Genomic DNA, 20,741 nt, shown 5'->3' on the forward strand with positions numbered 1-20,741 from the left:
CCTGCTGACTCTTTAGATGAGATGATCCAGACAGCCACCAATACCTTTTGTAACAGAGAACAGGAGAGGGAGGCCAAGGCCCAGGAGAGGGAGAAAAGGAAAGAGATAAGGCATGACCAGATGCTGGCAGCCCTCTGGGGAAGCCCTGTGGCAAACCCTGTATTGTTGAAGGACAAAGCACGAGGCAAATGCCTAATCTGTAGGCAGGCGGGGCATTGGGCCAGTGACAAGTCTTCTAAAATGGCTTGCTACAAATGCCACAACTGGGACACTGGGCGGCACTCTGCCCTTGGGACCCAAGAGCCTCAAGGTCAAACGCCAAGCTTTCCCTCATGATGGTTCAACAGGACTGAAGCAGCCCGCTACAGCCAGCCCGCCTGTCACAGATAACCATCATGGAGCTGGAGCAAAGGGTGCAACTGGATGTGGCAGGTAGGTCTGAGAATTTCTTGGTAGACACAGGGGCTACCTACTCTGTCCTGACCTCCTACTCCGGAGCCTTCTCCTCCCAAACCTGCACCATTTGGGGTGCTACAGGAAAAACAATTACAAAAAGATTCACCTGGCACTTGTTGCTGGGATGAACAAATATTTTCCCACCAGTTTCTAGTGGTCCCTGACTGTCTTCCCTTATTGGGAAGAAATCTCTCCCTGCCTTCAAAATCTTGCAGCTATAGCAGTCCTGATGGAAGATGCTTTAAAACTGTCTTTTAGGGGCAAACTAACTATTTTTACTAGTCACCAAGTGAAACAATTCCTAAATGGGAGAGGCCATTAATGGATGTCTGATCAAAGAATCCTCAGATATCAAGTAGTGCTGATGGAAAATCCAGGCCTCATTATATCCCCTTGTGAGGTTCTTAACCCAGCCACCCTCCTGCCTACCCCCAAGGGCTCTCTCCCCTTTCAGTCTTGCCTAAAAACCTTGGGCCACTGAATGAAACCCTGAGAGGGATTGTAGGAAGATCCTCTGACCAATCCTGAGGAAATATGGTACACTGATGAAAGCAGTTTTGTCTTGGATGGAAAAAGAAGAGACAAATATGCAGTAGTCTCCAATTCTGAGACCATAGAGGCTAAACCTTTGCCACCAGGTACTTCAGTCTTATTAGCTTAGCTCATAGCCCTGACTTGAGCTTTAGAGCTGAGAAAAGAAAAAAGAGTAGCCATTTACACTGACTTCAACTATGCCTTTCTGGTGCTACATGCACATGCTGCTATTTGGAAAGAAAGAGGCCACTTGACAACCCAAGGGTCCCCAGTCAAATATGGTAATCAAATCCTTAGACTCTTGGAGTCAGTCCATCTGCCCGCTGAGGTTTCAGTCTCCCACTATAAAGGACACCAGAAAGGGAGCATGGAAGTGGCACCAGGGAGCCAAGCAGCTGATCAGGCAGCTAAGAGAGCAGCATTACAGCACCATGACCTAATAGGGATTGCCACCTTAGTTCCACAGACTAATTTGCCAGAAACTCCTTCATATACTGAAAGTGAGACTCAAAGCTGAGAGTGAGGGCTTTCAAGAAGATCATACGGGGTGGTTCCAAAAGGAGGGACTCCTTTTTCTACCTGAGAACCTCCAATGGAAGTTGGTTAACTCCTTATAAGCCACCACTCATTTAGGGGAAAAGGCCTTCCAAAGATTACTAGAAAGGTCCTTCAGAGGAGCAGGCCTCCAAATGACTATAAGGCAAGTGGTCTCCTCTTGTCCCACTTGACAATTAAACAACCCCCAAGGAGCTCAAAGACTCCAGCTGGCCCAGCCTATCTAACAATGTGGGACCTACCCAGGAGAGGACTGGCAGATGGACTTCACCCAGATGCCAGTTTCTCAAGGGTATAAATATCTATTAGTCATGATAGATATATTCACAGGATGGATTAAAGACTTTCCCACCTGGACTGAGAAAGCTGAGGAGGTGGTAAAAAAAAAAAAAAAAAAAACACTGCTCTGTGAAATCATTCTGAGACTTGATCTGCCCAGGTCATTACATAGTGACAATGGGACATCATTTACTTCTAAGGTCACCCAAGGGGGTCTCTAAAGCATTAGGCATTACTTATTATCTCCATTGTGCCAGAGGCCTCAGTCTTCAAGAAAAGTAGAAAGAGCCAACCAATTCTTAAGATAAGCAATAAAAAAGATAACCCAGGAGACCTCCCTGGGATGGAAGGAGGTTTTACCAATAGCTGTCCTCCACACCTGTATAGCCCCTAAAGAACAGGTTGGTCTTAGTCCTTATAGATGCTATATGGGAGACCTTTTGCTTATGTCAGTGACCTCTTCCTAGATCCAGAGGCTCAGACCCTCTGGTCTTATACCATGGCCATTGGGCAATTCCAACAGAATATACGCTTGTGGGGTGTCAAACAGGACCCAAAAGATTCTAAAGAGTCACCACTATATGCTCCAGGGACACAAGTCCTAATTAAAGTCTGGAAAGATGGGTCCCCAAAGGCTCAACTCCAGCCCACATGGAAGGGCCCCTACTCTGTAATACTTCCTACCCCCACAGAACAAGGTACCAGGACATGACTCCTGGATTCACTACTCACAAGTCAAGCTGTGGAAGAAAACAGAAGAGGACACTCAATACACCTGTGAGCCCCTGGGAGATCTCAGATACCTATTCAGAACTACAAATGAGTGCCATTTTAATGAACACCCCCAAAATCAAGTTTCTGGGAATAAGATTTCTCAGGACAGCTCTAAAGAGCCAACATAGCTTGGCAGGGGTTGCACTCCAAAACAGACAGGAGATAAATCTTCTGATCCCTGAACAAGGAGGAATTTGAGCCATCTTGAATGAGACGTGTTTCTGGGTAAATACCTCCAGCTAAGTTAAAGAAACTCTCACAGTCCTCAAGAAAAACATTCAGACCCTACAGGATCTCAAAGAATGAGCTGGAGAATTCCTGGGGTGGCTACAGTCTCTTTGGGGGATCCTCCTGGTGATGGGAAATTTGGAGTTGGCTAATGCCCCTACTAGTCCCGGTCATCACCATATTGATGCTGGTAATGATTGCTCCATGTACTATCAATTGTCTAACGTGTTTTGTTTCTGCCCAGGTCAACAAGCTACAACAGGCAGTGCCAGTTCAACAAGGATATATAAAACTACAGATGACCATGGAAAATATCACTCATCCTTAAATGGACACTGCTATAAGGACTCTGAGGCCTGAGACTAGCAAGAGGGGGGGGCCCAATGCCCCTCGCCATCCCAGTTCAGCAGGAAGTAGCCAGAAAGACCTCGGCACCCCTAATCCCAAAGAATTGGGCCTCTCATCTCTTGAGGAGGGAATGTTAGATAGTTAGAATAGGAAAAAAGAGTCCAGAATGGCGGTGGCTAAAAGACAAGGAAGGGAAAAGCCCACGCAAATAGAACAAAGGAAGATCCAAGGAGTGGAGTGAGGACCTCAGGTAGAACAAACAGCACTCCTGGCCAGCCCAATTTACATAGGGCAGGCCCAGGGGAGGAGGAAAAAACATATAAAAAGAGGAGCCAAAGGGCCAGGGGCCTCTCTCCCACTCTCTTCCGCTCTCTCCCGCTCTCTTGCTTTCTATCTCGTGCGCGCTCTCTCTCTATGCACTGTCTTGCACACACGCACTCTCTCTCTCTCTCTTCTTCATGTCTTTTGGGTCGGCATGCCCTAATGCCTTGAGGATGTATTTTCCTTTACTTTCTAAATTAAACTGAGCTGTAACACGGAGCTGTAACACTGATCTGTCCAAGAGCTGTGACATGGTCTGTCCAAGGGCTGTAAGGCTGGTCCATTGCTTCAAATTTTTTGTTATGATGAGACAGAACTGAGGAAATTACATACTCCCCTCAACATCTAAAGTTAGAACCACTTCAATGTTTTATCACATATTGGGAACTAAATTGCTTTGCCACTTAATAGAAAATTTTGTTTAGCACACAAACTCCTATAAATATTGAATTTCACTTCAACCTTTCCTGAGAAAAATGGATTTATTTACAACTCTGATGATTGTATATGTGTAATTCAAAGTCAAGTCACAGGAGTTTACACCCAATGTCTACTATTCCTAGTTAAGACACCTGCATGATCTGCCCATCATTTACTAAATTCTTCCATGTGCCATAAATGTAAGGTGTTGTCCCCAAAGCTGGACAATGTCGCTCCGGTGCCATTTATCTGAGTCATCACAATGCAGTATGCCCTGCATTTCCATAAAAGTAGCTTTTCATTTTCAGCCAACATCACCTCAACCTGAAGAGACACAGGGCACAGAATATAGAGTAGGTTCTCAATAAATATTGACAATAAATTAACAGTGTGTTTTACAAAATGTAAAAAAAAAAAGTGATAGTAGCTGGAGTATACAAATAAGAAAGCATTCAAAGAGGTAAGTGAACATTGCTAGCTATTTTCTTAAAGTCACACACCCTCTCAATAGTCTGCTGCTTAATGCTGGGCTGGAACAAGCACAAGCTGGAACCAAGATTGCTGGGAGAAATACCAATAACCTCAGATATGCAGACAACACCACCCTTATGGCAGAAAGTGAAGAGGAACTAAAAAATCTCTTGATGAAAGTGAAGGAGGAGAGTGAAAAAGTTGGCTTAAAGCCCAACATTCAGAAAACTAAGATCATGGTATCTGGTCCCATCACTTCACGGGAAATAGATGGGGAAACAGTGGAAACAGTGTCAGACTTTATTTTGGGGGGCTCCAAAATCACTGCAGATGGTGATTGCAGCCATGAAATTAAAAGATGCTTACTTCTTGGAAGGAAATTTATGACCAATCTAGATAACATATTTAAAAGCAGAGACATTACTTTGCCAACAAAAGTCCGTTTAGTCAAGGCTATGATTTTTCCAGTAATCATGTATGGATTTGAGAGTTGGATGGTGAAGAAAGCTGAGCACTGAAAAATTGATGCTTTTGAACTGTGGTGTTGGAGAAGACTCTTTGACTGCAAGGAGCTCCAACCAGTCCATCCTAAAGGAGATCTGTCCTGAGTGTTCATTGGAAGGACTGATGCTGAAGTTGAAACTCCAATACTTTGGCCACCTCATGCAAAGAGTTGACTCATTGGAAAAGACCCTAATGCTGGGAAGGATAGGCGGCAGGAGGAGAAGGGGACGACAGAAGATGAGATGGCTGAATGGCATCACCGACTCAATGGACATGAGTTTGAGTAAACTCCGGGAGTTGGTGATGGACGGGGAGGCCTGGCATGCTGCGATTCATGGGGTCACAGAGTTGGACACGACTGAGTGACTGAACTGACTGACTGACTGACTGATATCGGTATTGGTTTTTGATTCTCTGATTCCTATAATCATTACTGGAAGCAATTCTTCCCAGGGTCCTCTATAGCTATCCCATCAGACTAAGGAAAGCAAAACTATGAACTGAACTCTATCAATCATCTATTTTTGTGTAGTTGCAGAGAACTCTTTCTGGTACAAAGGTGCTAAGACTTTTTTAAAAAACTATGAAAATCATCTACCCAATCACATTCATTCTAATGATTTCTTCTCCAAGATTGAGACCAAATATATTTTTAATACATCTAATGTGAAATATATATCAAAAACTATGCAAATATAAAAATTTTTCTACCTAAAACTTAGAATGCCTCCTTTGGTCTTGTGTACATAAGCCATCACATGTATAAAGATAAATAAAAACTTAGAGCAATATTTTTATTATAAAAAGAAGAAATATAAACAATAGAAGTTTCCAAACTCATGACACTTATTATGAAAAACATTAAAATTACATAAATACTGTCATGAAAAATTACTATAAAATATCTATATGAGGATAATTAAAGATAGATTGCATGTAAATGATAGATCACAATAGTTTTTACAAATTTACTTATGTGCTTATGCTTGAGTTGGAAAATCTCTGACATTACTTTTATAAAATAATCTGTGATGATAATCTTTATGTCATTCTTTTTTCCTTTCTACCTTTCATATTTTTCATAATATTCATGAGATACTTAAGAAAGTGGCAAAAGGCTTCTTACACCAATTGCATTGCCTTACTATTACTGGAAGGAAAACATCAAATATTATATCACTTGACTTCTACTATCCTGCACCATCATGGTGTGTCTAATGCAATTGTTGCATTTTTTTGTTCTCAAAGGCACTGTCCTCACTGCTTCCTGTGTGAGGTTGGATGCCAAAACTTTTTATCCCTTAGTGACTTTTAAACCTGGGTCTCTAAGGACTCTTTTGTTTGTTGATTCTATTGACTATTGTTATAAGTGGGATACATAAATTAGCTAGCCATAATATTTGGTGCCAAATATGTTTTCCTGATCAATAAGTTCAGCAGATCAATTATCCCTAATTATTTAGTCACCCATGGTACACCTAGCCTTTTAGACAAGACATTCCTTCCTTTTAGCTAGCAAGAGAAGAACATATATTCTCAGAGTAAAATGGCACAGGACCTCTCACAGAGGAAGCTCTGTATGGTATAGGAGGGCTCTGAGCATTTTCAGGGATTCTCTAGCTGAGTGTGGTTCCCTGAGAAAACTTAGCAGTCACACGTCTCCTCTAGCATATTCCTGTTCAATATGTGTATCTTCAAATAAACTATCAACAGGTGCCATGAGATAATTTACTGCTTAAAGGGTAAGTATGAAAATGTTTGTTTCTTCAGTTATATACACAGTATGTACATGTATATTCTGGCAGAAAGTGGGAGGTAGATGAGGAATGTTATGATAGATTCCTCTAAGCAAAGTGTTAGAATTTTTAATTCATTATAAAAAAATTTTTATTGGAGTATAGTTGATTTACATTGTTGTGCTAGTTTCTGCTGTCCAGCAAAGTGAATCAGTTATACATAGACCTGTATCCACACTTCTTAAGATTCTTTTCTCATATAGGCCATTGCAGAGTATTTAGCAGATTTCCCTGTGCTCTACAATAAATTCTTACTACTTATCTGGGCTTCCCTGGTAGCTCAGCTGGTAAAGAATCCGCCTGCAATGAGAAAGACCCCAGTTCAATTACTGGGTCAGGAAGATCACCTGGAGAAGAGATAGTCTACCAACTCCAGTATTCTTGGGCTTCCCTAGTGGCTCAGTTGGTAAAGAATCTGCCTGCAGTGTGGGAGATCTGGATTTGATCCCTGGGTTGGGAAGATCCCCTGGAGGAGGGCATGGCAACCCACTCCAGTATTCTTGCCTGGATAATCCCCATAGACGGAGGACCCTGGCAGGCTACAGTCTATGGAGTCGCAAAGAGTCGGACACAACTAAGCACAAGCTCATTATTTATTTTATATATAATGGTGTGTTTATGTCAATCCCAGTCTTCCAATTTATCCGTCTCTTCCCTGTAATACTTAAATAGCCAACCACTGCAATGAATACTAATGTTGGCATTTGACAGGAATAACCCACAGTCATTTTTCTAGAATGATGGATCTTAGAAACCATTAATAGGATTTTTGCTGAATATTCAGAAATAAAATCCCCCCCAAAACACAGACACACAAAAAATAAAATCCACTGCACACCTGCACACATCAGTAGCAGAGATTTTATCCCTTTTTGATCTTTTGCAAAATTAAAATATTTTGTGAAAGTTAAATTCTTAAGGCAGAATTTAATCAATTTGAATATGTGATCATTAATAAACATTTAATGCTTATGTTAGACTGAATGCAGATAAAAGCAAAAGATTGATTTTTAAAGATGAAATTGTTTTAAGACCAAGCAAAACTGAATCAAGTATGAAGGGAACTACTGGTGGTGAAAAAGGACTTAAAAAAGACAGAGGTTCTCATTGTGAGTCATGGTCACCAACAGAAGACAATGCACTGCCCAAGAGGGTACCAGTCTTCCATCAAATTTTATCTACCCTGAGCCTCAATCAATATTCCTCTCTGTGATGGGGTCTGTCAGCTGTGCACACTTCACCCAGTCGACCAGGTCAAAAGTAGCAGAAGACAGGATTTACTTGCTGAGAAAAAAGAGGGAAGGACATTGTTCACAGCTTTGTGAAATAAGTTAAACAGAGAAAGAAAAACACCCTATGATGTCAACTATATATGAAATCTAAAAAAAAAAAAAACTTCTAAAAATATAAAGTTAGACTATAATTCAAAAATTAACATTTATAAAATAATTTCCTTTGGTTATTATGTATAAATAGACTGGGTGGCTCAGCTCACTTTAAAATAGGAAATGTATCATTCAAATCAGCAAGTAAAAACCATGGATGCTGGATGAGCCGAATAAGCAAGAGAATGTTCATTATTGGCTGATGTCATTGAATTCTCCAGCTCAAATCTCTCTGACATTTACAGGTAGGTTGGCAAAATCCAGGAGTCAATAATGAGAAACCACACCACAGTAACAGTATTCATTCTTCTAGGACTGACAGAAGATCCTCAGTTGCAAGTTTTCCTTTTTATATTTCTATTTCTCACCTACATTTTGAGTATAACCGGAAATCTGACCATCATTACCCTAACATTGGTAGATCCTCACCTTAAAACACCCATGTATTTTTTCCTCCAAAATTTCTCTTTCTTAGAAATCTCATTTACAACCTCCTGTATTCCAAGATTCCTATACAATATATCAACTGGGGACAGAACCATTACCTATAATGCATGTGTGACTCAATTATTTTTTTTTTTTTGACTCAATTATTTTTTACATATCTTTTTGGGGTAATTGAATTTTTTCTCTTGGCAACCATGTCGTATGATCGCTATGTGGCCATCTGCAAACCCTTGCATTATATGACGATCATGAGCAACAAACTGTGCAAAACAATGGTCATCTGCTGCTGGATGGTGGCACTTATGACTATCCTCCCGCCACTCAGCTTAGGTTTTCATCTGGAATTCTGTGATTCTAACGTCATTGATCATTTTGCCTGTGATGCATCACCTCTCCTGAAGATCTCATGCTCAGACACATGGTTAATTGAGCAGATGGTAATAGTCTGTTCTGTACTGGTCCTCATCATCACTCTCATATGTGTAGTTTTCTCCTATATATACATCATAAGGACAATTCTAAAATTTCCTTCTCTTCAACAAAGAAAAAAAGCTTTTTCTACCTGTTCTTCCCACATGATTGTACTTTCCATCTCTTATGGCAGCTGCATTTTCATCTATGTCAAACCATCTGCAAAAGAAGAGGGAAATATTAACAAAGGTGTGTCACTGCTTATTTCTTCCATATCACCAATGCTGAATCCTTTTATATATACTTTGAGGAATAAGCAAGTTAAACAAGCCTTTAATGACTCACTGAAAAAAACTGCATTTCTCTTAAGAAAGTAAAATAAACATGTTGATAAACCAACTGAAAGGATACACATTTACATAAAACCAAGAAACTATGTTGCAACTTCTTACCTTCTAACCAAGCAGACTGACTTCAGAACGATTTAGTCTTTAATTTTCCTTCCATTCATATACTAAACAACTAATTACTGAACATTGCTTTATGAGGAACAAAATATATCACTTTTAATTCTTTAAAGAGAACCTGCCAAGATCAAGTCATTCCTTTTACTTCTTTAAATGATTTTCCCAGATATTTCATACTATTGGTATAGGAAGCCATTTTTATTGAATTATAATTGATATACAATATTTATTACTTTCAAGTGTACAACAGGATGATTTGATATTTTTATACATAGTAAAATCATCACCACAATATGTCTAGCTATGACCCATCTGTTGATTCTCCAGATATCAACATATTAATAAGGGAAGATGATGAGGAATGTTAAACCAATATAGTCAACAACTTAGATGAAATAGAATAGTTAGTTGAAAGATAAAAATTGAGAACCTGACCCAAAACTAAACAGAAAATATGGGTACTTTTCAGTTTTAGAAATTGAATTAATATCTAAAAATCTTTTCCCACAGAAAAGGCCAAAATTATATTACCTCAAAATGATGTTGATGAATACTATCAAAGGGATAAATAATGCACTTTATGAATATTGTTTCAGAACACATGAAGAAATTATACATTTTTAGTCTTTAATGAAGTCAATATAAACCTGATACAAATACTAGGCAAAGAAATTATAAGAATAAAATTGTGGACCAACACCCCTCATGATCACACATGCAAACATCCTTAACAATTTACTATCAAAGCGCAAAGAAATAAAAATTTTCAAGAAAACTTAGCAAACACTTCCAAAGGAATTGCATGAATAGCAAATTAGCACATGGAAAGAAGCTCAATATCATTAACAGTAGAATACTCAAGTTGAAACATGTCAAACACTCACTAGAATGGTCACAATTAGAATGTAGGCTGACAATATAAGTCACAACAAGGACAGAGAGCAACTGGAACTATCATGCAGTACTGTTGGGCATACATGAAATGATACAACTACTCGGAAAAATATTTTGGCAGCTTCACATAAAGTTAAACACAGTTATCATAGGTCTTAGCAACTTGTGGTGTGGTGATTATTTAAATAGATGTATTTTTCAAAATTTCTCAAACTTTATATTTAGAATGGTTGCAATTTATTGTGTATAAATTATATTCTAATAACATTGATTTTAAAAGCAAAGAAAATATCTTCAGCAGGTACTCACATAAAGAAATATCTTGTGATTTTCCTGCTTGTCCAGTGGTTAAGACTGTACACTCCACTGTAGGAAGCACAGGTCCATTCTTGGTCAGGGAACTAAGATCTTTAACGCCACTGTGTTGTTCAGTCACTCAGTTGCGGCCGACTCTGTGATCCCATGGACTGCAGCACGCCAGGTTTCCCTGTCCTTCCTGGAGCTTGCTCAAATTCATATCCATTGAGTCAGTGATGCAATCCAACCATCTCATCCTCTGTCCTCCCCTTCTCCTCCTGCCTTCAATCCTTCCCTGCAACAGGGTCTTTTTTAATGAGTCAGTTCTTTGCATCAGGTGGCCAAAGTATTGGAGCTTCAGCATCATTCCTTCCAGTGAATATACAGAGTGGATTTCCTTTAGGATTGACTGGTTTTATCTCCTTGCAGTCCAAGGGACTCTAAAGAGTCTTCTCTAGCACCACAGTTAAAAGCAACAGTTCTTTAGCACTCAGCTTTCTTTATGGTCCAAACTTCACATCCATACATGACTACTGAAAAAACCATGACTTTGACTATCTGGACTTTTGTTACCAAAGTAACATCTCTGCTTTTTAATATGCTATCCAGTTTCATCATAGCTTTTCTTCCAAGGAGCGAGAGTCTTTTAATTTCATGGCTGCAGTCACCATCTGCAGTGATTTTGGAACCCAAGAAAATAAAGTCTGTCATGCAGAGCATGAAGCAAAAAAAAAAAAAAAAACTAAATGGCAATTAAGCATATGAAAATGAGATATGACTACAGACACACAGAGAGGCACCCATACAGATTCTTAATGAGATGTGAATTCTCCATGGGGATTCTCCAGACAAGATTATTGGAGTGGGTTGCCATGCCCTCCTCCAACAGATCTTCCCACCCAGGAATTGAACCCAGGTCTTCAGCATTGCAGGCAGGTTCTTTACCATCTGATCCACCAGGGAAGCCCCCAGGGAGATGTGGAGAAATGGGAATCTTTACACACTCCTCACAGGAGTGTAATTGGTACTCACACTTTGTAAAATATCCTGCATGACTAACAGTTGAATCTTAGGTATATTACCACCACAAATGTACACAATTGTATACAAGAATTATATACAAGATATTCTTATCAGATTATTGGAATTAACCAAGAGCTGGCATCTTCAGTGTACATTAGCCGCAGTGCCAATCAATTTGGGCATAATTGTACACTGAGATGTTACACAGCACTGAGAAAGAACTACTGCAATGTGCCTCAGTGTTTTTTTTTAATTGGAGGATAATAACTTTATATACTATTCATGGGGTTCTCCCAGCAATGATACTGGAGTCATTATCTCCTCCAGTGGACCACATTTGTCAGAACTCTTCACCGTGATCCATCCATCTTGGGTGGCCCTGAACAGCATGGCTCATAGCTTCATTGAGTTATGCAAACCCCTTTACCATGATGAGATGACTCTACACATGGACATCATCAGATAATCAACACGGAAATCAAATTGATTATATTATTTGCAGCCAAAGATAGAGAAACTCTACACAGTCAGCAAAAACAAGACCTGGAGCTGACTGTGACTCAGATCATGAGTTCCTTATTGCAAAATTCAGGCTTGAATGGAAGAAAGTAGGGAAAACCACTAGACCACGCAGGTATGAACTAAATCAAATCCCTTATGATTATACAGTGGAGGTGATGAACAGATTCAAGGGATTAGATCTGATAACTAGAGTGCCTGAAGAACTATGAATTGAGGTCTGTAACATTGTACAGGAAGCAGTGAACAAAATCATCCCCAAGAAAAAATGCAGGAAGGCAAAGTGGTTGTCTGAGGAGGCTTTACAATGAGCTGAGGGCTGCAAGGAGATCAAATTAGTCAATCCTAAAGGAAATCTGTCCTGAATACTCACTGGAAAGACTGGTGCTGAAGCTCCAATGCTTTGGCCACCTGATGCAAAGAACTGACTCATTGGAAAAGACACTGATGCTGGGAAACATTGAAGGCAGGAGGAGAAGGGGAGGACAGAGGATGAGATAGTTGGATGACATCACTGACTCGATGGACATGAGTTGAGCAAACTCCAGGAGTTGGTGATGGACAGGGAAGCCTGGTGTGGTGCAGTCCATGGGGTCACAAAGAATCGGACATGACCGAGCAACTGAACTGAACTGAGGAAAGAAGAGGATCAAAATGCAAGGGAGAAAGGAAAAGATATACTCAATGAATGCAGAGGTCCAAAAAAAAAAAAAAAAGGAGAGATTAAAAAGTTCTTCTTAGATGAACAATGCAAAGAAATGGATTAAAACAGTAGAATGGAAAAGACTAGAGATCTCTTCAAGAAAATTGGAGATATCAGGGGAATGCTTCCTGCAAGGATGGGCACAATTAAGGACAGAAATGGTAAGAACATAAGAGGCGCAGAAGAGATTAAGAGGGGGCAAGAATACACAGAACTATGCAAAAAGGGTCTTAATGATCTGGATAACCCTGATGGTGTCACTCATCCACAGTCAGACATCCTGGAGTGTGAAGTCAAGTGGGCACTAGGAAGCATTACTATGAACAAAGCTAGTGGAAGTGATTGAATTCCAGCTAAGCTATTTCAAATCCTAAAAGATTATGCTGTTAAAGTGCTGCACTCAATATGCCAGCAAATTTGGAAAATTCATCAGTGGCTAACAGCTGGTAAAAGTCAGTTTTCATTCCAATCCCAAACAAGGGCAATGCTAAAGAACATTCAAACTTCCATACAATTCCACGCATTTCACATGCCAGTAAGGTTATGCTCAAAATCCTTCAAACTAGGCTTCAGCAGTAAGTGAACTGAGAACTTCCAGATGTACAAGCTGGATTTAGAAAAGGCAGAGAAACCAGAAATCAAATGGCCCAATGGATCACAGAAAATGCAAGGAAATTCCAGAATAACATCTACTTCTGCTTCATTGACTTCAATAAAGACTTGGACTATGTGGATCATGAAAAATTCTGAAAAATTCTTAAAGAGAATTTTAAAAAACCAGACCACATTACTTGCCTCCTGAGAAACCTGTTTGTGGATCAAGAAGCAACAGTGTGTTCAAAAAAACCAGAGACATTACTCTGCCGACAAAGGTCCAAATAGTCAATACTATGGCCTTCCCAGTGGTCATATACAGTTCTAAGAACTGGACTATAAACAAAGCAGAATGCCAAAGAATTGATGCCTTCAAAATGTGGTGTTGGAGAAGACTCCTAAGAGTCCCGTGGACAGCAAGGAGATCAAACCTGTCAATCCTAAGGGAGAACAACCCTGAATACTCACTGAAAGGACTGATGCTGAGGCTGAAGCTCCAGTATTTCGGTCATCTGATGTGCACAGACAACTCATTGGAAAAGTCCCTGATGCTGGGAAATATCAAGGACAGAAGGAGAAGAGGGTGTCAGAGGATGAGATGCCTGGACAGCATCACCAATGCAATGAACATGAACTTGGGCAGACTCCGGGAGATGGTGAGGGACAGGGAGGCCTGGCGTGCTGCAGTCCATGGGGTCGCAAAGAGTCAGACACGACTGGGTGACTGAACAACAAGCACAACTCTTAATAAATCACTAAACATTAAAAGAAGAAGAAGCTAAGTGACTCTGTTTAATATTTTTGAACATGTTTTGAAAACTAAGGGATATAATGACTTTGGGTAGTTATTCTTAAAGCCACTAAAAAAAGTAGTAAAGGAAAGGATGAGTTAGGGTATTCAAATTCCCAGCTCAGATACTGAATTTATTATTTAAAGGTTCCATTTTGCTCTGAAGAAAATCCTCATCTCCTGTAGCTTCAGGGCAGAAACTGCTGAATGTTAACTGCAGAATACAGTCCAGCAAAAGTTGTCTCTTCACCCCCAGTGGCAGCAGCGTCTCTAGCCCCCAAGATAGTGGCCTCTCTACTCACTTCCATCGAAGGTCATATAACAAGTCTCAACAAATTTAATACATTGACATCATATAACGTATTTACTCTGACTACAACTAGATGAACCTAGATATTAACAATAAAATATGTGAATATTTTAAACAACACAAAATAAACAACCAATAAGCCACAGAAGAAATCACAAAGGAAATTAGAAAATACTTAGAGATGACTGTAAACCAAAGCATAACTTTCCAAACTGGCCCAAGTGACAAGAAAGGAAATTTAGGTATGTAAATACCCATCAATAAAGAAGAGAGATCTTAAATCAAGAGCATAATCTTACAATTTGAGGAACTAGGCAAAGGAAAAACTAAAGCTAAAACATGGAAAAGTAAGATAATATAGAAGTATCAGTTCAATTCAGTTCAGCCGCTCAGTCATGTCCAACTCTTTGCGACCCCATGAATCACAGCATGCCAGGCCTCCCTGTCCATCACCAACTCCCAGAGTTTACTCAAACTCATGTCCATCGAGTATAGGAAAATAATAAATATTAAAACAGAGAGAAGTGAAATAGAGAATAAAGTGTAAAGAAATGGCTTTATTTAATCTGTGCTTTGGTCCAAGTGGAGCGGAAAATGAAATAAACAAACAATAACAAAAACTTAAGAACCAGTTAAAAGACTATATGGCAAGTTAGCACAAACAGATACCACAAAGTTCTGCAATCATTAGAATCAGTCAGCCACAGCTGATATTTTAACTTATTCCCTCTCTAAGTATAGAATTTATAGGCGGTGCTTGGGGAAAACATAACCTTGAAATGCATGTACCTATTTCTTCAATCAATTTTTAATTCATTTCAGTTTGACACAAAACTTAAAGAGTGTCACTGAGCAAGATCTTATGAGACCTCCTAAAAAACACCAACCATGTGCTCTAACTTTTGTCTGTAGAAAAAAATAAGTCAAAGAACAAATTGAATCAGAGCAGTGAATAAATGTGGAGAAGGCACTGGCACCCCACTCCAGTACTCTTGCCTGGAAAATCCCTTGGACGGAGGAGCCTGGTATGCTGCAGTCCATGGGGTCGCTAAGAGTCCCACACAGCTGAGCGACTTCACTTTCACTTTTCCCTTTCATGTATTTGAGAAGGAAATGGGAACCCACTCCAGTGTTCTTGCCTGGAGAATCCCAGGGACGGGGGAGCCTGGTGGGCTGCTGTCTCTGGGGTCGCACAGAGTCGGACACCACTGAAGAGACTTAGCAGCAGCAGCAGCGGCAGCAATGAATAAATGCAGAATGAAAGTATAACAGCCAAGCAAGACAAAATAATGATACTTTACCCATTAAACAAAGTCAAAGACCTTTAGTTCTTCCTGAAGGACTATAGATAATAATCTTGAACCATGTCCTTTAACCTGTTGTTCAGATACTGAAAACCCCACCGTATGGAAGAATTTAACTGTGTGCTGCTTACAAGCACATTGACCTCACATGACCCCTTGGACCCAGAAGGCAGACAATGCTAACTCCCCATTACCACAAAACCGTCCAATCAGAAGAAGTTGACCATGCCTTGTTCTTTGAACCTTTACTATAAAACTCCTTACTACCCTCTTCAGGTGGGGACGCACACTTTTGAGGACATTAGTTCCCTTTATTTGAAAAACCAATGAGCTCTTTCTTTCTACTTCATCCAAAACTCTGTCTCTAAGATTTAACATGGCATCAGTGTACAGAGGCTGAGCTTTGAAGTCAAGAGAGTGGTGATACACAACTGCTTTCACTCTCTCCCCTCTCAATTTGAATTGCTTTCTTTCTATTATGAAGCATTCTTTCGTGTTTTAAAATTTCATAGCTCCAAAAGTTCGGAATGTATATTTTCCCACTGCAATTACTTATTGCTAAATAATACATTTGTGAGTGTGTGCATGTGTGCTCTGAGTCATGTCCGACTCTGTGACCCCATGGCCTATAGCCTGCCAGGCTCCTCTGTCCGTGGAATTTTCCAGGAAAGAATATTGGAGCAGGCTGCCATTTCCTACTCCAGGAGATCTCCCAGATCTACCAGATCCAGATTGAACCTGCATTTCTTACATCTCCTGCATTGGCAGGCAGATACTTTACCACTGTGCTACCTGGGAAGCCCAAATAATACATTTTACACTTTCCAATTAAAGCATCCTACTATATTTTTATAGTTATGTTGTCATTGTTAAAAATGATTTATCATTATTACTGAAGACTATTTTATGCATTAGTGTCTTAACTGATATTTTTAAAAAGTAATACACATAAACTTTTAAAGAGTTTCCTTGAAGTTACACTATTATATGGTAGAGGCTGTGCCATATACTGGAATGGACATATACCTTGGAGATGAATGCTCCTGGGTGCAAATAATATTTTCCAGCAATTACTAGCAATAGATGGCTATGCTAGATCTATTCAAACATGTTTTGCATAAAAACAAATGCAAATAAAAAATAAACTTTAAAAACAATAAAGAAGGTTGCCAGTGGAAGAATGAGAATGAGAAATGGAGATACAAGAGAAAATTTTTTAAAAATAAGGAAATGGGAATATCTAAAGATGATTATAATACAAAAAGGACCAAGAGACATGACTTTCAACTGTCTACACAGAAGAAGGAAATGGGTATCATTAAACTTCAATTTTGCCATTCCTCAAAAATTTACCCAGGAGACTTGTTTTGAGAATTAGCAAATTTACTAATTTATTTAATTATAAATTAGAAAAGTTTATTACTCTCATTGTATGATTAGCACTGCTATAAGTGAAAAAATGTGAAAAAAAAATTTTTTAAATTAAAAGATATGTGGAGCACTTTGTTATGAATAAATTTTCTTTCCATTTCACAAAAATTGCACTCATCTTATTTTCTCTATATGATTTTTAGTCAAAGTTAGAATTTTTAAAGATGTTCCCTCTCTCAAAGATTAGTCTTTCATGTTGTATATGGAATTGATTCAACTAACATTTCTTGAAAAAGCAATATTGATCATCTTTGTCTTCACAGGGATTCATATGCACACTAAACACATAATAGTAATACTTGAGACAAAATAGATGGCAAATTCATGACATTTAGGGGAAGCATAGTTTCTGTGGAAATTAGATAGCAAAGATGGCTTGCTCTCTCTGTATCCACACCCTCTGCAATGTGTGTCCCAGCTTCTTTCATGCACAAGTGATTCTGTTTTTCTCCCTTGAATGTTGGTTGGTCCTGTGACTTGCTTGCCTAGTAGAACTGTGTTCAGTTCAATTCAGCCACTCAGTCATGTCCAACTCTTTGCGACCCCATGAACTGCAGCAAGCCAGGCTTCCCTGTCCATCACCAACTCCCGGAGCCTACTCAAGCTCATGTCCATTGAGTCAGTGATGCCATCCAACCATCTCATCCTCTGTCATCCCCTTCTCCTCCTGCCTTCAACCTTTCCCAGCATCACAGTCTTTTCAAATGAGTCAGTTTTTCTCATCAGGTGGCCAAATTATTGGAGTTGGGGATATTGTGTATAGGTCTTCAGAGGCCTTGCCTGCTTCCATTCTCTCCCCTGGAGCCTCATGGTCTTACCATGTGAACAACTGTTAGCTGGAAGATAAAACACCATCTGGAAGAGGGTTCATTTCTCTTAGAGAGGAGTCACTCAATCTCTAAAGCTGTGAGTGAGGCCTGACCTGACAATAAGACATAGCTATCCTTAGTGACAGTCCTATAAACAAACCCAGCCAAGATCAGCTGGTATCTGCTCAAAGACAGAAACACTCCACTGACTCAGAAACTCAAGTTTGAAACCACTGATTTGAGGATAATTTGTTATTGCATAATAACAAACTGCAGAAAGTGACAGCTGCCCATACACAGGGTTCCACACAGAGCCCTAGGGAGGGATACAGGGAAGGAAATCTTTGTAAGAGGTGATGCCTTGAATGCCACCCTAGAAATGAAAGTCAAAAACATTCCAGTCTGGACCATTGCAATTTATGGTGAGAAATGTGAAAGGAATAAAATAACCAGATGTAGGACATCACTCCTTGAGAAATACTAGTAAAGGCCATACCTTGTTTTATCAATGTTAAAGATAATCTCTGCCTTTATATTGAATGCCTTGTCTGTATCACAAGGCTTCCTTGTATTTTGCTTGTTTAATTTTCTTGATATTTAAGGACATTAATTTGCTGCGATTTGCTGGCTCATGTTGACTCAAATTAGTGATATTTAGGACTTCCATTGTACTATGTGTTTCAGTACTAGTCTTGATTTATCATCCCAACGATGGTTTTATTTTCTCAGCATATTTTTATAAAATCACTGTCACCTCAGTGATGAATTAATGTACAGGATTCTTTGCTTGAATGAGAATCCCGTGAATCTAAATATTTGGGCTTTAAACTTTCTTTTACAAGGTACATGTGTATCTTCAGGTGTCTAAACTCTTATTTTCCTCTCTAGCAAAATAATCCTTTCCTTTTGCTCAAACTAAACCATTATTATCTTCTATTATTCCTGCTTGAAAAGAACAATTCTAATCATATGTGTGTGTGTGTGTGTGTGTGTGTATATATATATACTTTTTTTGACATTTACATGCAAAACAAGACAATAGATGCTGTCACTCCATTATTTTACTATCAGTTCAAGAATTCAATTTTTTTCCACATAAGATTTACTAGTTATTTTATTGGTCACAGTGAGATTAGAGTTTAGGTAAGGCCCTTTTCCTAGAAATTCACTTTCATATTCTTTTGATATGAGTTGTCATCTTGTAGAAAGTTTATTTTCAACAAGAGTTGAAATGAAACAACTTGTCTATTTCAACAGGCATTGAAAAGGTGGCTTTGGATCCAAGATTAAATAATAACAGTGGTATAAGAATGTTAGTATAAACAACAGTACACCAGGGCACATTAGTTAAGTGATGAAGCCTGTGACTTCAAGGTCAAATGCTCTTTTTAAATTTATATTTTATGCTGAGTTTCAGCATTCCTTTACTTCCTTGAAACCATGAAATTCTTTTGATTAAGTCTGTAAAAGCTTCTTTCACTTGCTTGTTCCTCGGGCTTTAAATTTATGGGTTTAAAATGGGGGCAACTGAATTAGTAAGCACCAACACTCTTATTAATTGTCACTTCATCTTTTGCTGAAGGTTTGACATAGATGAAGATACAATTACCATAGATGATAGAAACCACAATCATGTGAGAAAAACAGGTAGAAAAGGCCTTCATCTTTTGCTGGGCAGAAGGAAATTTTATGATGGTCTTAATGATGTATATATACGACAGAACTACACACAGAAATGTCCCGAAGTTAGTCAACACAGCAAGGGCAACAACCAACTGTTCTATGAACCTTGTGTCTGAACAAGAGATCTTCAGCATAGGAGAAGCATCACAGAGAAAATGGTCAATGACTATAGTCACAGAACTCCATGTTTAAGCCCAGGCAGAGTGATGGAAATATGACCAGCCAACCTGCTATCCAACAGCAAATAACAAGTCTTCCACAGACTCTGCTGTTCATGATGGTTGCATAAAGTAAAGGTTTGCAGATGGCCACATAATGGTCATAGGACATGATGGCCAGGAGAAAAAAAATCTGTTCTCCAAAAAGAATAACAAAAAATAGTTGGGCAGCACAGCATTGTAGGAAATAGTCTTGTCCCCAGTTGATAAGCTGTATAAGAATCTGGGAATGCACAGCGTGGTGAATAAGGTTTCTAAAAAGGAGAAGTGTTTCAGGAAAAAGTACGTGGCAGTTTTAAGGTGAGAGTCTACTAAAGTGAGTATAATGATGGTCAGATTCCCAGTTACACTCAATAAGTAGGAGACAAGCAGAAATATAAAAATCAGAACCTGCATTGGAGGGTCATCTGTCAGTCCAGGAGTATGAATGTAGGTAATGATGTATTGTTTCTCATTGCTGACTTGTACTTCTTTTCAAGCTCCTCACAAAGCCAAGTGAAACTGAACTGAGAAAACTTGTATGAAATTACAAGGCCATGGCCATTGGGTAAAAAATAAATCTAATCAATGCAATGAATAGTCATTTTCTTCTTTGACTTGACAATGACCGATCATAACTCTGGAATTCTCAGCTCCTTTAATGTGCATCATATTAATAAGTTGCTTCCCTTGTAGCTCAGTCGGTAAAGAATCTACCTGTGATGCAGGAGACTCAGGTTCGATTCCTGGGTAGGGAAGATCCCCTGGAGAAGGAAATGGCAACCCACTCC

General features: G+C 39.3%; 1 protein-coding gene and 1 pseudogene across 1 annotated transcript; one reads left to right on the forward strand and one right to left on the reverse strand.

Annotated features, from left to right (window-relative positions):
• The first annotated feature begins 8,344 nt into the window (after positions 1 to 8,344).
• LOC122427490 (olfactory receptor 6C68-like) lies at positions 8,345 to 9,306 on the forward strand. Its single transcript, XM_043447017.1, is given in 2 exon segments — positions 8,345 to 8,632; positions 8,635 to 9,306. Coding segments are annotated over 2 exon segments (960 nt in total).
• Positions 9,307 to 19,445: 10,139 nt separating this feature from the next.
• LOC122427789 lies at positions 19,446 to 20,426 on the reverse strand (annotated as a pseudogene).
• Between the last annotated feature and the right edge of the window lie 315 nt (positions 20,427 to 20,741).

The sequence above is a fragment of the Cervus canadensis genome, chromosome 25 (genome assembly GCF_019320065.1).
Source record: "Cervus canadensis isolate Bull #8, Minnesota chromosome 25, ASM1932006v1, whole genome shotgun sequence".
NCBI lineage: Eukaryota > Metazoa > Chordata > Mammalia > Artiodactyla > Cervidae > Cervus > Cervus canadensis.